The sequence below is a fragment of the Perca fluviatilis genome, chromosome 5 (genome assembly GCF_010015445.1).
Source record: "Perca fluviatilis chromosome 5, GENO_Pfluv_1.0, whole genome shotgun sequence".
In the NCBI taxonomy this organism is placed as follows: Eukaryota; Metazoa; Chordata; class Actinopteri; order Perciformes; family Percidae; genus Perca; species Perca fluviatilis.
Genome location: NC_053116.1, coordinates 14,228,328 through 14,247,362, shown reverse-complemented (window position 1 = coordinate 14,247,362; position 19,035 = coordinate 14,228,328). Strand labels below are relative to the sequence as shown.

Below are 19,035 nucleotides of genomic sequence, written 5' to 3'. Positions count from 1 at the left end.
CTACAGGCCTGGGTGGGTTTCCAGCTCTGCCAGCTGAAAATGCAATCATGGAGCGACCAACATGTTTGCACCGCTCACTGCTCTAACTGGGAGCGTGTCACTGTCGGAGACACTGTCAGCTCTGCGGTGTCTGCTGAACAGCCAGCCATCCTCATGTAGACAGGCTGTGATTGGGGCTTCCCTGGGTAGCTGAATGCAATGACAAAGGTGTGAAGTGAAATATAAAGACGCCTGATGGAATACTGTATGTACTTTTTTACCCCAGTCGAGTAGCTTAATGAGTGCCTGATTCTATACAGTGCTTTGTTTCCGGAGACAGTTTTTACTCTAAATCTGGTATATTAGCTTCCTTTTTATTCCGTTTCATCGTCAGGGGTTGTTTAATTGATTTTTGAAATAATACAGTAGTGCTAAAATTAGTAAATTACTCAATCAGCAGAACATTAATTGATATCAATATAACTAATTTTACTAATTACTTACCAAGAGTCTACAGCCATGTTAGCGGCTCTGTGATGCTGCACTTAGGGCTCATAGGTGCACTGCTCAGCATGCTCACAATGACAATGCTAACATGCTAATGTTTGGCAGGTAATGTTTACGGTGTTCGCCATCTTAGCTTAGTGTTTTAGTATATTAGCATGCTAACTAACTAACTAACTAACTAACTGCAATGTACAGTACAGTTGAGGCCGATGGGAATTTAATTGGTTTTGCAAGTATTTGGTCATAAGCCTTAACTATTGTAATAAGTATTGAGTAATTAATAAACTAAACTAAATTTGACCCGATGATGGTTCTAGATTGGTGATCAAAGTTATTTCAATTTATCCCGAGGGAGGCATGAATGTATGTACCAAATGTCAGGACAAATTCCATCCAATAGTTGTACAGACATTTAACTCAAAACTGCAACTATCAACGTCATGGTGGTACTAGAGGCAAAGTCAGGGGATCATCGAGTCAGAAGGATTCATCCTCTGTGAACATTAATTTTATGAATGTCTTGAAATTATGGCCATTCATTACAGTTTTTTGAGATATTTCAGTCTAGACCAAAGCGGTGGACCAACTGACATTGCCCTCCTTAAACATTTCATTTCATTTCGTTTCATGCTTCTTGCGGTTGAGACGGTGCGGATGGCATGCAAGGTTGCTGCGAACCGTCTGGTCGCTAATACCGATTGTGGTGGAAGCGGCCAGAGCAGCTCCGAGTACGGACTTCTTCTCTTCTGTGGCCAATCATTGCAACACGGTCCGTGTGACCGCGTCCGTGTTGTTACCAAATCTCGGCCCTCAGACCCTCCCAAGAGCCTCTGCGCACAGTCACCAAAACACGTTTTAGAGCCACGCGGTTTTAAAACGTGCATGGCCAGAAAAAAGGACATTTTGGTTGCTACATCATGACAAATGGTTGCTTTTCTTCTGAGTGCATTATAATAAGTTGTAGCTACAGGTTAGACTGGATTGAGGAAACTTGTGTTTACCATTTGTCATGTTTTTATGTAGCGCAAATCATCAATATAGTTAGTGAAAAAGAAATAATTAGAAGTCAAAATAAACATTAGTTGCAGCACTACACAATTCATCTAGTCGGACTTCGGCTTCTCCATTTGTCAACTTTCCATTGTTGATTCATAATACCATAATGGTCGTTGTAGCTTTAATTCATAGTGTGGTTTGCGATCAGTCGATTTTTTCTCCTACTGCTGGCTGTGTGGTGCCAACAATTCTCCTGCTTCAGACTGAATATTATACAAGTTTTCATTACAAATGTACTCATTTTTTAACAGGCCATAAAAAAGAAATGAGCATCCAGACTCACAAATCACCTACAGTGGCCCTCAGAGGACAGGCATTTACTTAACTTTCAAGCCAAGGTTTTCCTGACCCTGATCAAACGGCTGGTACAACAGTATTGTAGCACGTAGAAAATAGATTACCTAATGTGGTGGAGGGCATGTTGTAACGCAGTGTCGCCTGAACATAACATCTCAATAAAGTTGGAGCTCACAAGCGAGCATGAGCAGAAAGCCAGAGAAAAAGGGATCCACCGATCGCCGGTGAAATTAAAAGCCTCCCCATATCTCTGCAGCAGTGAGTGGCCCCGCAAGCAGCAGCAGCAACAAACCAAACCAAAGCACAGCAGAGCAGAGCAAGACAACACAGCGGTAAAGCAAAGAAGCACTTCAAAAGGAAATGTGGTTTCGGCAGCACCGTGTACACACCTTGGCATTAATATAGGGGTCAAAGGGCCCACAGCGTTTGAACTCTTTATGGTCTACAGAGCTCTGGGAGGGAGGAAGAGAAGATAGGCCAATGGTTTTGGTTTAGACAAGCAATGAACGAATGAATGATGATCACAAATGAGTCAAACTAAAAAAAAAGGAGAAAATCAGACTTGAGTTAATGAACAATCAGATGTCATGAACAGGCAGGGAGAAATGACACAAAATGAGACAAATTAAATTTTTCATCTAGTCGATTTTTTTTTTTTTTGGGCTACATTTGATAACATTTCATGGTTCAGACTACATTATGTGGAGCTCATAATGGGTCATTTCTCCTGAGGACAGGCCAGAGATGGAGCCGGTCTGGAGGCTGTCTGTGCAGTAAGCAACCAAAGAAAATATGAAAAAAAATATGAGTTAAAACAGTTAAAATGGTTATGGGCAAAACAAGCACTTCTCACACTAGCATGGCGTCAAAGCACTTCAAGTTTCACAGCATCACAGCAGAAGTCACACTTATGATGTACTGAGGTTAGTGCACTCTGGTCACAATCTTTTTAACAAATATAGTAATAAAGTAAAGTACAGAGCATGCCATGCTGAACTATTATTACGATTAATATTTAGAAATATTTGCATGTGGCATTTCATTGCCAAAAATGACCTCCTTACCAAGTGGGAAAATGATCAACTTCCTATGACTGCTGACTAAAGCATGAACTGTAATTGTGAAACTACAAGAGATCAACAAATGTGCTGAGTCTTCTGGGATTGTTACTCACATGTTCTTTACTTTAGCTAGTGCTGAGGTTCTTATACTTATTCTGCATACACAGACTCATATATTCTAAGTAACTCTAACTCTGAGAAGAAGGAAGAAGGAATATATTTAGTTCTGATGTCATGACCTGATGTTCATTCTAAATGAGTTTGAAAAACCAAAATTGGAACCTTACATGGAGTAATCGGGCGCAAAATGAAACTATGGGTTAATAACACATGATTACCGACCATTCTCTGGGATATGTTTTCATGTTAATTGAATGTGACCAGTTTTAGCCCAAACTGCTAATTAGCTTATAATGCTAGTCGTCAGGGCTCAGCTAAAGTACGGTAAAAAGAAATCGCTATTTCTACACCACTAACAAGGCTCAAAATAGCACCACACTTCCATGGTAGCATAATGAGGGTCCCTACATGTAAACCGAAGCATTGAGAGTCGAACGACGAACGCCGCGCAACCGGTATCCTAGCTCAAGCATGGTGTTCGTCGTTCGACAGGTCGTGACCGTTTTCCCCAAGATGGTGCCCGCCTGTATACGTGAACGGTACGGTCTCTCTAAACTATCTTTTTAATAAAACTGTCTGTACACTTACACCGTTCTCAATGCTTCGGTTTACATGTAGGGACCCTCATTATGCTACCGTGGAAGTGTGGTGCTATTTTGAGCCTTGTTAGTGGTGTAGAAATAGCGATTTCTTTTTACTTTACCCTCTGCCCCGACGACTAGCGTTATAAGCTAATTAGCTGTTGGGGCTAAAACTGGTCACATTCGATTAGCATGAAAACATATCCCAGAGAGCGGTCGACTCGCTAACCATGTGTTATTAACCCCTAGGTTCATTTTGCGCCGGATTTCTCCTTTAAGAGTGAGACCGCACACACAAACAAACACAGAAGAGTGAAAGCAGCGGCAGACCTGCTCGTTGAGTTTGGGGTGCGAAGGCCCTTGGTGAATGAGCAGTTTGACGATATGTTCATCTCCCTTCCATGCGGCCAGATGGAGAGGGTAGCAGCCCTTGTTGTCGGCGATGTTGGTCAAGGCCTCGTTTCGTAGCAGCGCCTCCACCACCTCGCTGCAGATGAAGGAAGGGACGGGGCCAAGAGGATGAACCACGCTAATGAATACACACGGTCTAAGCAAACAGCCTATCAATAGCTTTATTTCTCCAGTGGGAACAATTTCCTGTGAGGACAAACCTCATTTAATGCAGAGCATAAACAAGAGGAGCTGAAACTGACTGCAACGCATGCATTTCTCATCACTGATGTACCTGTGTCCATTTAGGGCGGCGTGGTGGAGAGGGGAGTATCCAGTGCTGTCCACACAATTCACATTGGGGCCTCTCCAGATACTGTTAGGAATAGAAAGGATTGTTAGGCTTCCGTGTGTGTGTGTGTGTGTGTGTGTGTGTGTGTGTGTGTGTGTGTGTGTGTGTGTGTGTGTGTGTGTGTGTGTGTGTGTGTGTGTGTGTGTGTGTGTGTGTGTGTGTGTGTGTGTGTGTGTGTGTCTGTCTCAGGAGGACAGGAATGAAGAAGCACAGGCCAGCACAGCATTAGAGCATAAATCCAGGAAGCAAAAGACAAACTATCATCACTGAGCAGCAGCTACGGTGGATAATGTGTCACAGGAACTCCACGCAACTTCAGCCTGATTATTCTAGGCCAAGTCCTGAAGAAGAATAGGCTTTTGTTATGCAGTATAGGCAACAACAAACAAAGCATTGGGACGGAGCTTAAAAGCATTAAAGGGGTATAGTGTAAGATGGCCCGGCAATTAGTCCGCCACTCTCATTCGCTGGAGCTGAACTCAGCTGTCAGCTCAGATTGGTTTGTTTCTTTTAATTTGCAAAGAGCACTGTGGTGAGGAGGAAAGAGAACGATGATGGAGGGGGTGGGGGTGGGGGGTGGGGGGGGCGGAAAAGGGAGACAGAGGGAGTAATTTAAGAGGCTAAAGGATGTCTGGTGAGACGGAGTGCCAGGACTGGGATGGGAGGCTCTCTGAAAGACCTTAACACATCCTAAATAAATCATGTGACAAGGAAATCCCAGCACTAGTGAACCAAATATCTGAGACCAGAGTCATTTGCCAAACAGAAAGAGAATGGGAGCAAAAGCAGTGGGCCTCACAGAGGATCAATCATAAATGGGAGAGAAAATAAAAAAAGTGAAGAGATTTTTTTATTTTATTTTATTTACTTAGCTTTTGATAAATTATAGAAAGCTGTCTCAAAACCAATGCAAACTACTGATTTGACATTAGGATAGCTTCATGACTTATTGTTTAGATTTTAAAGCGAGCAAGTCATTTCTATGAACAAATTGAAAGCCTTTGGAGATAACACTACGAGGAAAAAGAACAGCAGCACAGGCGATTTGCAAATCTTTTCAGGGTAGAAAAAAAAAAAAACATCAGCTCAAGGAGTTGAACTCGGACACAATATGAATCGATCTATGTGTAAAAGGTGTGGCAACAGCATGCTCAGTCTATTCATATCAGCTTCAGTGCTACTTGTGTGAGTCACACACAGTCACACGCGCACACACGGCTCGTTTTTGTCGCAGTAATGGCTGTTTTGCCCCCCTAAAATACATCTCCCATAATAGCTCTCAGAACAGCCTGCAATTACACAGTCCGAGCCATCTCATTAAATAAGTGTCTTGGAGGGCTCTATAGCCTTCAGAACACTGAGCACAGACACACAGGGATGCGCCACTCTACCAGTCATAACCTAAGCCGTTTATTTCTTACAGCAGGCCTTCTAGTCTCATCACAGCAAGTCGGCAGCCATGAAGACATCAAAAGCAGGGCATGCTAAGAGGAAATACTAGAGTGGGAAAATGTGGCGGGAGGAAATGCTGGGGATTGATAAATTTCTGTTATAGAGGGGGGAAATGTGTGAGCTACGATTATGTCAGCGTTTAAGGCATCACACATACACACTTGCTCCCCATTCCTACCAAACCAGTAACCAACTTTGTAGTTAGGAGTATAGCAACACTGCCCTGTTAATGGCCGCTGAACACATCAAAAAGAAAAACTGAGACAGAAACAGACCTCTAGTTGCTGTCCTAGATAAAGGGTTATGTAACGGCTTACAGCAAAAAGCCAACAAATTAACATAAACATGAACAGAGCAGCGACTACGACTGGAAAATGTAACAAATTTGGGTATAGGGGCAGTAACAACTACCAGAGTAATGCAAGAAGGCATGCCATGGGTTTGGGAACATAAATAACATGGGTGAACATTAGGACTTTACTATTTGCTACAGACATTTCAATATGAATGCAAGCCTATCTTGATATAGTTGATCCAAGTCCAGAATGTTGACAATAACTCTTACAAAACAATTTTTTCAACTTGCTTAGAATAAAATATTGCCGCAAGATAAAGCTCCTTTTAGTCTGGTGTGTCTTGAGACATATTGAAAGATTTCACTTTGACATTCAAAGTCATCAATTTGAAAGAAAATCTAGAATAAAGGCTAAAATGTATGACGCCTTTGCAAACTGGTCCTCCTCAGCAGTCGTGACTGACGTGTCATTGCCAGAAGTTCTAAAAAATGCCACTCAGAAACACAAACGTGTCACATCAGCCACATGACCAAAGAAAACCCAACAGGGTTGTAATGCATCACAACCCACAGCATGATGTCACTTTCTGGTTTCTATTTGCATTATATTACAGCTCTAATCTGGGACATGGGTGTTAATTAAAGCCATCAAAATCCTCTGCATGCAGAGGGAATGAAGATGTCTGCTCATTACAACTGTTCACGGTCACGGTATTTAAACTTGCTATAGGCAGAGCTTGCTGTGGCAGCAGCTTTAAGTGCAGTCCAAGTGTTACTTCCTCTGAGCATTTTGGCAGCATGGCACTCAGGGGCATGAGTCAGAGTGGTACTCGACAATCCACTTCATCCTCTTACTACGGCTCGCGAGCAACCTAACGAAGGGACGGGGCTTAGGCCCATAGCAAGGCAATGGGCAAAACAGAGTTGATTTGGTTTGGGAGGGGGCACATTCATGCGAACTGACTGAGGAATTCCGCTTTGAAAGGCTGAGCTAATCCTTAATTTCCCTGAGGGAATATCAACGGGATGAAACTGGAGTTTGAAAAAGATTCTGGGGGGGCTGTAATTCTGTGTTGTACAAAGCCTGGCCAGTATGAGAGGAGGAGAGATAATAACAGTTCCCCTCTCTTTTTGTGTATTCTCCACATTAGTCTGTTGATGTTAGTCACACATACTGAAGGCATTGTAAAAGGACTGCCATTTCCAAAATATGTGGGCCTAAACATAAATCTCCACTGTGTTTTACTCCAAAGTAAAATGTCATGGCGCTATGTAATTACATACACAAACACACTGGAGTTTAGGGGTTTTTTTTGGCCTGGATTCTCATACCAAGTGACTAAACTCTCAACTCAATTAGGTTAATCGATATGTTTGAATGTATCTGTCAGTTAGATTAAATCAGGTTTGTTTTGATAATTTGATAGCCTACATATTCACTGTCAGACAGGTGAGTAAGCAGATAGAAAAAGCATGAATGCATCATATTGGATAATGATTAAAATGCTAATCTATAATTTTTTTGTTGCTACATACTATGACCAGGACTAACCAGAATTACTAGTTTCACTGCCTTGCAGAGCAAAGATTTTTAGTGAATTTGCATCATGCATTAACGAGTTGAGTAATTTCACATCAGTCAGTGGGTATTCAAAGTGAAACTTTCTATTTTGCCAGTAGCCTGCAATATTTCCAGTGGAACCAAGAGCCATGATATATTATGGCATGTTTATTTATAGAGCCCTGGGGAATAGGGAAGGCCAAATTCAGTCTTAGGTTTAAGCAAATAAAACCCAGGTGTGTGTGTGTGTGTGTGTGTGTGTGTGTGTGTGTGTGTGTGTGTGTGTGTGTGTGTGTGTGAACCCGGTGTCAAATAAACACATTTGTCCTCCAGCCTATTAGCGGTGTGACCACACGGGGGATTAGTCTAGCCCAGGGCACTAAGCCCAGCAGTGACTGGTGCATGTCAGCCACCGTCAGGGAAATTGGGCTTAATTATGCATACTGCTGGCGGGTGGTGAAACCAGATGCCCCGCAGCCAAACCGCCAACCTGAGCATCTTCTCCTCAGCAGAGAGAGACTGAAGTACCTGCCAGAGTCCCCCAGGCCTGAATGATGAGGAATACTCTGAATGAGCTAAAATCTGTGTTGGGATCAAAGAACTACGACTGCAATAAGTAGTGCACACTCATTATGAAGGTTGTTACAGACCAAACTAACAGGTAGCACATATACTGTATTGTTTGGAAGCAGTATTACAAGTTAGGCAGCTCAGGGAAACAAATTAGGCAACAAACCCTTAAATCTATGACACGCTATGACAAGGCTTTAACAAGTCTATGACTAAAATGTCTTGAAACTACATTTCTTGATCATGTGGTTGTTGTTTCTGACCATTTAAGACATGATAAGATATATATTATTGTCCTCAAGGGGAAATTTCACATGGGCAATGGTGCTACACACAGCCGCAACCAACTCAAAACAATAATACATAGCCACAAGACAACACCAAAAGATATGTAAAATATGTCATGTGTAAAATGTAAAATATAAGCAAAAAACATAAAACCATAGTATATAATGCCTGTAAGTAAGTGCAACAGTGCCTCCTTGCCCATAAACTATAAGTAAGAATTAGCGTGTTTTCTTGTTGAGCAGTGTTATGGACGCTAGGAGGAAAAAAAGCTTGAAACGGTTGCGTTGTTCTGACCATTTACGGTGACTCAAGAGATCTCACCCAAAACTACAAACGTCAACGTCATGGTGGAAAACTAGATGGAAAATCAGGGCATCACCCAAAATCAGTAAGATTCATCCTATAGGGACCATCAATATCTGTGCAAACTTTCTTGGAATTCCACCCTATTTAGTTGTTGAGATATTACAGTCTGGACCACAGTAGTGGATTGATCCACAATGCCATCCATAGAGCCATACTGCTATTGCGGCTAAAAAAAAATTTTTAAAAAAAAAGCACCTAAAACGTTATTGAGGTGTTTGAGGCATCCTTCAAAACGTATCAAGTAAATAAATTGCCAGACTTCACCACTTCAGGAGGTTTTAAAATTTGGAATTTATTTTTTAAAGAAATGTGTGACCAACATTTCAACGGGGCTCCTGAAACATACTTCTCTTGTTTTAGTGCTATAGCAAACAGCTCCAGTTGTAAAGGAAAGGAAGTGTTGGAATAGAAACAGCGATGTACAGTATGGTAGCTCATTTGCCAATTCAACTGTAGTGCACAGCTTTAAAAAAGCCTGCTTGAGTCTTCATGTCTCATAAGCACACCATAGTGAAGTAGTAGTGAAAGAAGTGCAGCATAGTGACAGCAGGAAGTGTAAATAAACTGCATATGCCTACAGACTATGATCAGAGCATTCCAATGGGCTCCAGCAGAATCAAAATGAGGGGCGTGAAAATCACTGGTGGCAGGCTGAAAAGGTGGCATGACTGTAGAACTAAAGAAGGAAAAAGCACATTCAATCACAGCCTGTTTTCCAACAAGTTGGCGTTTCCCACACCGACTTCACAGCAGACGCCACTGCACAACGAAACAGATCTCACCGTTTCACACCGACATCCCCTGAGCATTTTTGCTTGAAAGAGCAAGCTGATGTGCAGTTTCAACTAAGTTCTTGCTGGATGGATGGAGTGGGCTTCTAAATAGCAGCATCCGACTCTGTAGCAATATCCTACATATTCCTGAATTCTGGGACGGTTTTATGAAACTAAAAATTAGGTTATTGTATACCAGCAGCTGCGGGGCACAGAGCTCCAGACAGCCGGGGATAAGAGCAGGGACTATCCGAACAAAAACACATCATCGACAGTATGATAAGAACATCCAAAACACACAGTTCACTCTCAGTGGTTTCTGTGACATGAATACTTTGAATGAGTACTTAGTACCGCTCACAGTTGAGTAGGCGGTTCTTAATGTGGCCTAGTACTCACATGTGTGTGTAGACACTGCTAAATTGCTCAACTGTTCCTGGGTGCATTCACACCTGTACTAAGAGCTATCCACTCACTTGTAATTGGATCACTTAGGACAATATTTTAATACCAGCAGTCAGTCTGTTGCCAATCTGCTTGCTTACTACATTCTGAGGCTATCCAGTCTAGAATACTATGCTACGTCTCTTTTATACAGTTTGCACAAATATCAAAGCAAAGGGGCTCTTTGATAATTTGTTTCCTGTGTGGACATATTGAGGGCAGGGCCATTACTCTGGCTCCATGCACAACATGTTTGAAGTCTGGAGGTGGAGTGGAGGTTGGCGTGGGCCCAGCAGGTGGGACAGAAGACTGCTGAGAGCAGCAGAGTGGGAGAGAAAGGAAGACGCCAGCCAGCAAGCCAGACAGATGAAAATGTCTGGGTCCGGGGCTGCAAACAGCCAGCTAACACATGTAGGGCTGCCCAGGTCGAAAGGGGTGGGAGGCTGGAAGTCTGGTCGTTGTGGTACCTCTTCCTACAAATGAGTTCAAACACCACACACAGAGATGCACCACAAACTCAGCAGCCTTATCTTTTCCATTTGTCCATTTGTTATTATAAAGGTTTTAAGTGAGTGGGGTGAAATAGAGTTTACATAAACAAGCAGACATTAAAACATAAATGTGTCTTTGTGTTGCGGTCCTGCTCATTCATAATCAAGTTTCTTTTAACACAGGAAGCACAGAAAATAAAAAAAAGAGAACCAACAGCCACAAATGTGTTGTTAAGACACAGTGTCATGTTGTACAAAGCACCGTTTATATCATTGTTATAAGCATTGCTTGGCATCCTTACAAGATACATTTTCTAACTCCGAGGAAACTTTTCCTCTAAAAACTAATTGAGAGACCCCTGACCCACTTGAGAGCTATTTTTATCCTGCCGTCATTAGGTTAAAGTAAAGATAGCTACATACTGCATGGAAAGGACACATGCATTTGTCAGTTTCTACTCCCCAACCACACACACACACACACACACACACGTGGAACATATCACTGCTACGAAGTGCCTTTCGCCTGCTTTCCTAGACTACACAAACACGGGCCGTAAAAATAAGACGCAGAGCATCCCAAACGCAGATGCTCCTGGAATGCTAACACGCTGGTGTTAGATTTCCCAGCTACCACTGCTCCCTCCTGGGTTGATCCGGCTACAGTTTCTTCTTGGGTTCAGGAGGTCAACAATGGATGAAATGGGACTGCCAGACCTGCTGTTAGCCACCTAGGAATGGTCCGACGCACTTCCCAGTACTGTAAAAGTGATAGAAACGGCCTTGTTAACGCTGTCTGCCTGCACACAAACAGCAGGCAGTGAGACAGTTTGCTCGAGCTTCGATAGCTACTAGAAACCCAGCTAAAAGCCGAGGGTGTCAGATTCCCGCTGGGAGCCTGTCATCTGCAGACACACCATCCCAAGTCCTACAGTGCACCTTCACACTCAGTAAATTCCACATTCACAAAAGGCCCTAATAACAGAGAAGCTCCGGGGAAATTTTGTTTAAAACATTTAAAAAGAAAAGAAAAAAAAAAGGACAGTATGTGCTCGTTTTTATGCAGCAGGCATTTTCTCGGCTGACACCAGTCTGACAGCATGGGTCTGCTTGGGATAAGCCAGAAATTGTGGATGTAATGGGATGGAATGATTTGGAGTTGCGCCCAAGCCTCTTAAAATGCTAACCAAGTCATCACACGGATAGCTTTCCTCGCTAGCGTTTAGAGAAAAGAATCCCATGTTGCAAAGAAAATAAGAGGCCTTTGTTGATCTCTAAAGCTGACTTTTATCAACAAATATTACAAAATCCCCACTTGTATCAGCCTACAGGAGGAGTAATGGGTAGAACACTCTAAATAGGTGGTCCAGTTCTATTCAAATGACAGCTCAATTTTCTTTGTAAATCTAAATAAGTACAGAGAAGCCCCAGAATGGTCTTTAGGGCCTGATGTGAATATGAAAAGCCATGATTCTACGCTTTGTCAGTGGGACAAAAGGACACGGCTGTGAAGCTGGGAGACAAGCCCTCATCTGGATAAGCTCTCAGAGCGTCTGTCCAGAACTCCATGCATTCCTCTGTTAATTTCCCCTCAGTAGGCAGGCACTTTCTCTGCCAGGGACTGGTCTTACCTCCGTCAGACCGCAGCAGCTGCCTGCGTTTGGACAACCTTGTCCAGGAAGTGCTATAGTGAAGAGCTCTTCCCATAGAGCTCTGGGATCAAAACGGGTCATGGGGCTCTAGCAAAAACTATGGTATGGAGAAAAACACAGCAAATGTATGCCCTTAAATAAAGCCTAACATAGACACCAATAGCATGGCCTAAATAATTCCAACAAACAGGATCAACTCATCAAGTTTTACTTCTGCATCCATCATCACTGTACAGTGGCACTATGACCTTCCAGCTTGAGGAAGCCCCGCCCAGCTCATTTTGGTGATAATGGAGCACCACGGAACAAATGTTTGGGGCGGCAGCAGTGTTAAACATGTCGGGGTCAGTGTCTATCCCATGGCAACCGCTGGGATGCAGCCTCCTGGGAAAGCAGACATTCCTCCAAGCAGAGCTCTACGACTGGCTGGTTACAAAAACAACGCAAGTCTTGACATGCACCCCATTCCAAAGCAAGTATGGCAAAAATCTAACACACACACACACACACACACACACACACACACACACACACACACACACACACACACACACACACACACACACACACACACACACACACACACACACACACACACACACACACACACACACACACACACACACACACACACACACACACACACACACACAAAGCTTATCAGGGTTAGATTATTCACCTGCATAGCCTTAATCTATACAATAAACAGGTACTGTAGCAGTTACTGACTATTATTCTGCGCATTGGGCCTAACATCTCGCTGTAACTGCACAAGACACAAGTCTAATTAAATGGACTTTTAGGCTACAGACAAACTAAAATTACAAATACGTTTTATTATTAGAGATGGCCCGATACCATTTTTTGCTTCCCGATACCGATACCTGAACTTGCGTATCGGCCGATACAGAGTACTGATCCGATACCAGTGTGTCATATATTTTATTATGTTTTAACAGCTGTATACTACTATCCCTGTATGGATGGGATTTCTATCTTTGTCGTTGGTCTGGCTCAGGTTAAACTCTTTGTGAAACATGAACAAACACAAACAATGAATGCCACAGAACTTTCTTTTATTATCCAGTTTGACAGTCCGTTATAACGGAAAAAGAACATCAATAAACTACTTTAACGTACATTTTTCTCTAGGGCTTTTTTACGTGGTATCGGATCGGTGCATAAACTCCAGAACTTCCCGATACCGATACCAGCGTTTTAGGCAGTATCGGAGCCGATACCGATACTGGTATCGGAACATCTCTATTTATTATAGAAATGGAAGTTAAAGTGCTTGTATAAAGTGGAGTCCAGCAAGAGTGTAAAAAAAAAAAAAAACACATCCCTTTCACAATCAACACAGTCTAGAATTTACTGAAGACAGATCCTACAGATCAAATCTCTTCTGACAGGATTACAGGCCTACGCTTTCCAACAATGGATGATGAACAAGTTACAAAGCCATTCTGATAAAAGGAAAAAAAATAATAATACGCCCACCAACCCACAGCCCGTACCGTACCACTGTAGTAATTCACTGTGATGTCCTTAAACGTATTGACATTTTCATTATGCAAACTAAATCAAATGCCATACACAACAGCAACAAGCCACCAGGCTGTCCCGTGGTCACTCATTTTGCAACTTGTTATATTCTAAGAGTCTGTCCTATAAGCTTAGATGTCCACAGGCAACAGGCATTTTAAGACACCAGTAGTTCATTCATTTCCTACAAAGTCTAGCCAATAATTTGACAGTGCCAAACATTGATTACCCCAGTCAGAATAGATGACACAATGGGCTCTTCAGTCCGCCCACAGATCTGTGAGGGAGAAACAGAGCCAGCCTTGACTGCATGACATCCCTGAATTGGATTTCCTATTAGACGGCTTTAATGTAATTACCTTGAGTACATTGCAGTCTGCACTAAGTAACACAGCGATGCATCACCTGGAGCTTCGCCATAACACTTGTTCCTTAAATGAAGGTGGCTGGCACCGGGATCCCAGAGGAGCAAAGCAATATTATATTTTGATTGACAGACGTTCACCTGCATGTGCTCAGCATTTAAATAAGGATGCAGAGAAGCCACTTGTAGGCTTTTGACATGCAGCACTTAACCTGGCCATAACTTTGATCTTAAGACGCCTACAAGCAATTTCCCTTTTATCTATAGGCTGCAGACATATAGAAGCCTATGTAGCTTTAAAAAGAAGGCTCTCCTCAACAACAAAGCTGATCTTTTCTTGCTTGCCAAGACAATCGTTGTCTCATCTATGGATGCATTATGAAACTAACATCCTTTTCAGAAAAATATATGTTTTAGCCCAGGGAAATTCAACAATCCTGGTGTGGCCCATTATTCAGATAACATCCATGGAACAAAATGAAACTAGGAACTTATCAGATCTATTATATTTCGTCCTATTATTTCATATTACCCAGCAGCCCTCATCTGCACAAAGTTACAGGGATGGAGAAGGCCCCAGCCAAGCTACCACTTCATAATACTGTGAGGAATTTGATGCAATCTTACATTAGCAAAAAACGGTACTCAGGCCCATTACCAAAGCCTTTAGCAATATCTTCCATTTAAGGCAAATGTTTCCTGTTCTGTAGACCTGCACTCGAAATCATTTTAGGCATTTTCATCGGAGCATCTCCAAACTACAGTACGTGCACAGGTGGCATGTTGGCAAGTATGACAGGTACTGTATGTTGACTAAAGTTTGCGGTCTAATTTCTAAATCAGAACTCTCAACTAATATAGGAGGAATGTGCAGGACAAAAAGCATTGGTGATAAGCAAAACCTAAAAAAAAAAAAAAGACTACATCTTTCCAGCCTTGCATGGTTGGTCTAATATGGATGTGAAAAACCACATCAACCTCATGACAGGACTTCCCAGTGACCGCTGATACATAGAAACGACATCTGCCAAGCTTACACCTATGCAACTGAAGTAAAGAAAGGGTTTTTTAAATCTAGAGCCGTTTAAAAATAATGCTGAGAGTCTGGTTCTGACAACATGCTTTCTACTCCACCTTCACCACGAGTGTTCAGGTCTAGACTGTACGTTAGCAATTAATAATGCATCTGTGTTATTTTTTAAAAGAGCTCATGGGCTGTTTTGTTGCAGGTTTCTGTAGTTTAGCTGCATCATTACTAACCAGGTCGGTTATGCACATTACATTTACAGTACAGCTGGCAGGGACACAGAGCTGGAAGCTAACAAAGAAGCATGCCACTGCTTCTGCGCTGCACTGGTTAAGGTTGTGTTTGTTTGGCAATGCAAACTACGCAATACACTGTGTATGTAGCCAGGGGTATTCAAATACTTTACTATAGGCTTTAACGGTAAATGGCCAGACCATATTTGACAGCGACAACTCTGCTGGCTGTCTTCCCATTCAGTTATATCCGCCTCTGCTTCCCTATTTCAGAGCCTACCTGAGCAGACTGGAGAGCGGATGAGAGGAGGCGCCGTGCCCGCCGCTGTTGCCGCTTCCACCGGTACCATACAAACCGCTGCCGGTGCCAGCGGACTGTCGCTTCCCGGATAAAAGCTTCTCCACGGCGGCCAGGTTCCCCGTCCGCGCCGCTTCAAGAAGTTCCTGCTCCTTCCCCATCGCGAATCCCAGAAAAAAACCCGGAGGAGGCGCGGGGAAGAGAAGAAAAAGGGGGGGGGCTTGGTTGCGGGAGTGAAATTCCACTGCGATTCCCGTTTTTTTTTTTTTCTCCCGACCTCAAGTTATTCCTCAGTACTGCTCGTGTGGCGAGGAAACAAAAGCTCCCAGCGCCGCTGGATCCGTCCGTCCCCGATCCACGGTGCCGCTGGTGCTCAAGGGGGAAAAGTTTGGTTCAGCAGCACGGCACCACCATCAAGTAAACTTCCTCTGACCAGTCCCCTGAGCCTCGTCCGTCACTTCCTCGAAACTGCCCTTTCTCTCTGCATCTCCAATCCAAAACGCTTCAGAAACACACACATAACCCCCCTAGCACCCCGCCCTAGCTGCTTAATAAGGGAGGTGGATGGGCTTAAGCAAGATGGCGCCCGAGCTAAATTATGTTAAATGGGCAGGATTACACATCCAGTGTTTGAAATATCTGTCGATCTAGAGTCCAAAGCAAATGTCCAAACCCATCCCTTTCATTTGTATTACAAATTATAGACGTATTAGAAATATGTATTTACTCTAAAAAAAAATATATATATATATATATATATATATATACTTAGGCTACTACAGTATACTCTAAGTAAAGTTGACTTGACTTGATATAGGCTACTGTCACCAAATGTAACAACCTGTTTTGAAATTGAACAACCTATTTTTACAGTCTATTGTAACAACTGGGAACTGTATGAGACTTTCACCAATAACTAGGAAGTATTGTTGGCATTCATGACAGTTTTGCTGAAAACAACCCGTGTCAAATTCCCTCTTGGGGGTGTGACAATGAACATTTCACAACACCTGAGATGACTTACAGTATGCAGGCAGTCTATGGTTGAGAGGTAAACAGTTGGGATGGCTGTTGTAACATAGTTTAGAACTTGTGCCTTAATAGTTAAATCTTTTTTCTTTTTCTTCTTTAAAAAAAGTTGTTGTTAACAGTTAAAGCAACAAAAAAAGTGTTTAAAAAGTTGAATGGTCGCTTGTTTGATACTTTTGATTCTCTGTGTGTTTGTCTTGCTGCCTGTGTCTATAAAGTTCCTTCAAAAACGGAAACGGAACCCCGGTGCTAATGCTATCAATAAGCCGAGAAAACTAGCATTCTGATGCCATCATTTCTCTTAGACTAAGGAGTTGCAATGTAATGTAATTAATTGTAAGGGCAATCTCTGCGTTATGTGTTAGCTTCATTGCCAACTAGGGCCACTTACTAAACTAACCTTCCACATCCATGAAACTAACGTTAGCCTACCTCCGCCGTTAGCTTGGCTATTGCTGCTGTTTTGTTGACGCCTAGCTGCAGAGAAGGTAGGTGCATGTTGTAACCATCCAATTTTTTTATTATCTAAGTGTGATCATTAACACATACGTAGCTAAAATACTAATCAGCTATGTAATTATAGTTATAGATGGTTATGCTTTGTCATGTAGCGGCAACAGTTGCTCCAGACCTGATCCGAGTAACGTTATGGAAGCCAAAACGATAGCTATCTAGCTAACGTTAGCCAAACTGGTAACTAACCACTCAACTGCCCTGTTGATATTCCAGAATCTGAAGCTGTCAGCCACTGTTGGAGGGACTGAGTAATTATGGCTGACCCTGCACGGATCAAACCTGAAGCTAAACCCGAGAGAACAGCTTCTGCTAACGAGGAGCATCCTAAATCAGGGGGAACTGAAGATGTGCCTGCTACAGCAAAACCCACAGATGATAACAAAGAGTCGTCCTCGCAAGATGAGTCCAAACAGGAGGTTAAATCTGTGAGTTCTGCAGCTTGATTTGTCTAACAGTGGCGCTCAAATAAAAGACCAGTCATTTTCCTTTTTAACAAAAAAAAGCCAACCATTTTAAATCTTAAATGTAAACTAAACACAAGCAGCAAAAGTATTCAAGTGAATGCCGTCTTGACGAGATTATGTTTATGTGGCTTTCCAAAGGGCATCTTGTTGTTTTTAGTGGCTCTAAACAATTTTATCTTCCACTGTAAAGGAAATGGCAGCTGGAGAAGATGAGGACGAAGGAACCTCTGGTGAAACTTCTGCTAAAAGACTAAAGGTGGAACCAGAGAAGAAAAAGGAGAAGCGCCAAAAAGTTGATGAGGATGAAATACAAAAGATGCAGTAAGGCTGGTATTTCTAACAGAATATTCTAATCCAAAAAACACCCACATTTGCATCATATGGTAATCCCCACCATCACCCTGTTCTTCTTGTCTTACAGAGTTTTGGTGTCGTCCTTTTCTGAAGAGCAACTGAATCGCTATGAGATGTACAGACGTGCTGCTTTTCCTAAGGCAGCTATTAAGAGGGTAAGCATTTATAAACATTGACAATCTTTTTATTTATTTATTTTTTATCTCTGGAACTATTTTATTGATGTCCTTTTTTTTCCATTTTCTAGCTGATCCAGTCCATAACAGGATCGTCAGTGTCCCAGAATGTGGTGATTGCCATGTCTGGTATTTCCAAAGTTTTTGCTGGGGAAATTGTTGAGGAAGGTGGGTGGCAGACACACAAAACAGAACACATTCAGATCAAATGAACTGAAATACATGCATACATAGTTTTTATTTTGAACTTCTCCCTTCAGTTTAAACTTTGCTATTATGTAGTTAAACAGTTTGTCTTTGTCCTCACAGCGTTGGACGTTTGTGAGAAGTGGGGAGACACACCACCGCTTCAGCCCAAGCACATGAGAGAAGCAGTGAGGAGGTTAAAGAGCAGAGATCAGATTCCCAACACCAAGTACAAGCAAATACTCTTCAACTGAGGCACCTGTGCTTTAGGTTGTATGGGGAGCATGCCTTAAATGCCAATTAAATAAATGGTGCCATACCCTGTGCAGCTGACTAGACACAATTGTTTTCTACAAACCAGTCAAGATCAGTGACTGTAGTGTTGGAGAATGGTCAATACAGACAAGATCAAGTGGGTCTCTTACATAAAGGCAGCAGTAGAAACTCCACTATGACCTGCCATTCACCTCTAATTTTTAAGGTAAATACTTGATGCAACATACAGTGCAAATGGTGTGAAATTCTGTTATGTATTATGGTTGTAAATACAGTATGTTTTAAATTGCTCAGTTGTTGTGGCTCAATTATTTAAAAAGCTTTGGAGAAAG

General features: G+C 42.4%; 2 protein-coding genes across 13 annotated transcripts in view; one reads left to right on the top strand and one right to left on the bottom strand.

Annotated features, from left to right (window-relative positions):
• The window catches only part of LOC120558842 (ankyrin repeat and SAM domain-containing protein 1A-like), a 74,477-nt gene extending 58,249 nt beyond the window's left edge, over positions 1-16,228 (bottom strand). For 5 of the 12 annotated variants that reach the window (XM_039800125.1, XM_039800124.1, XM_039800121.1 and 2 more), the window contains exons 1-4: positions 15,685-16,224; positions 4,287-4,367; positions 3,932-4,088; positions 2,229-2,291 (exon numbers count right to left, since the gene is read on the bottom strand). In XM_039800125.1, coding sequence (XP_039656059.1) covers positions 2,229-2,291; positions 3,932-4,088; positions 4,287-4,367; positions 15,685-15,863 — 480 coding nt within the window. In that variant the 5' untranslated portion in view covers positions 15,864-16,224. Of the gene's footprint in view, positions 1-2,228; positions 2,292-3,931; positions 4,089-4,286; positions 4,368-15,684 lie in introns of all 12 variants that reach the window. The other 7 variants (XM_039800132.1, XM_039800133.1, XM_039800130.1 and 4 more) reach the window with 6 other exon arrangements.
• A 728-nt stretch (positions 16,229-16,956) lies between these two features.
• Positions 16,957-18,993, top strand: taf11 (TAF11 RNA polymerase II, TATA box binding protein (TBP)-associated factor). The gene is made up of 6 exons (XM_039800933.1): positions 16,957-17,219; positions 17,461-17,672; positions 17,902-18,032; positions 18,133-18,220; positions 18,313-18,409; positions 18,551-18,993. Exons 2-6 carry the CDS (start codon positions 17,502-17,504, stop codon positions 18,679-18,681), a joined length of 618 nt encoding a protein of 205 aa, XP_039656867.1. The 5' UTR covers positions 16,957-17,219; positions 17,461-17,501; the 3' UTR covers positions 18,682-18,993.
• The last annotated feature ends 42 nt before the right edge of the window (positions 18,994-19,035 follow it).

Bases quoted from the DNA above. Each gene is read 5' to 3' on its own strand.
- taf11 (XM_039800933.1), top strand. From the start codon at position 17,502: ATGGCTGACCCTGCACGGATCAAACCTGAAGCTAAACCCGAGAGAACA. The intron at 18,033-18,132 runs GTAAGGCTGGTA...CTTGTCTTACAG, and splicing joins GATGAAATACAAAAGATGCA to AGTTTTGGTGTCGTCCTTTT. The intron at 18,410-18,550 runs GTGGGTGGCAGA...TTGTCCTCACAG, and splicing joins TGGGGAAATTGTTGAGGAAG to CGTTGGACGTTTGTGAGAAG.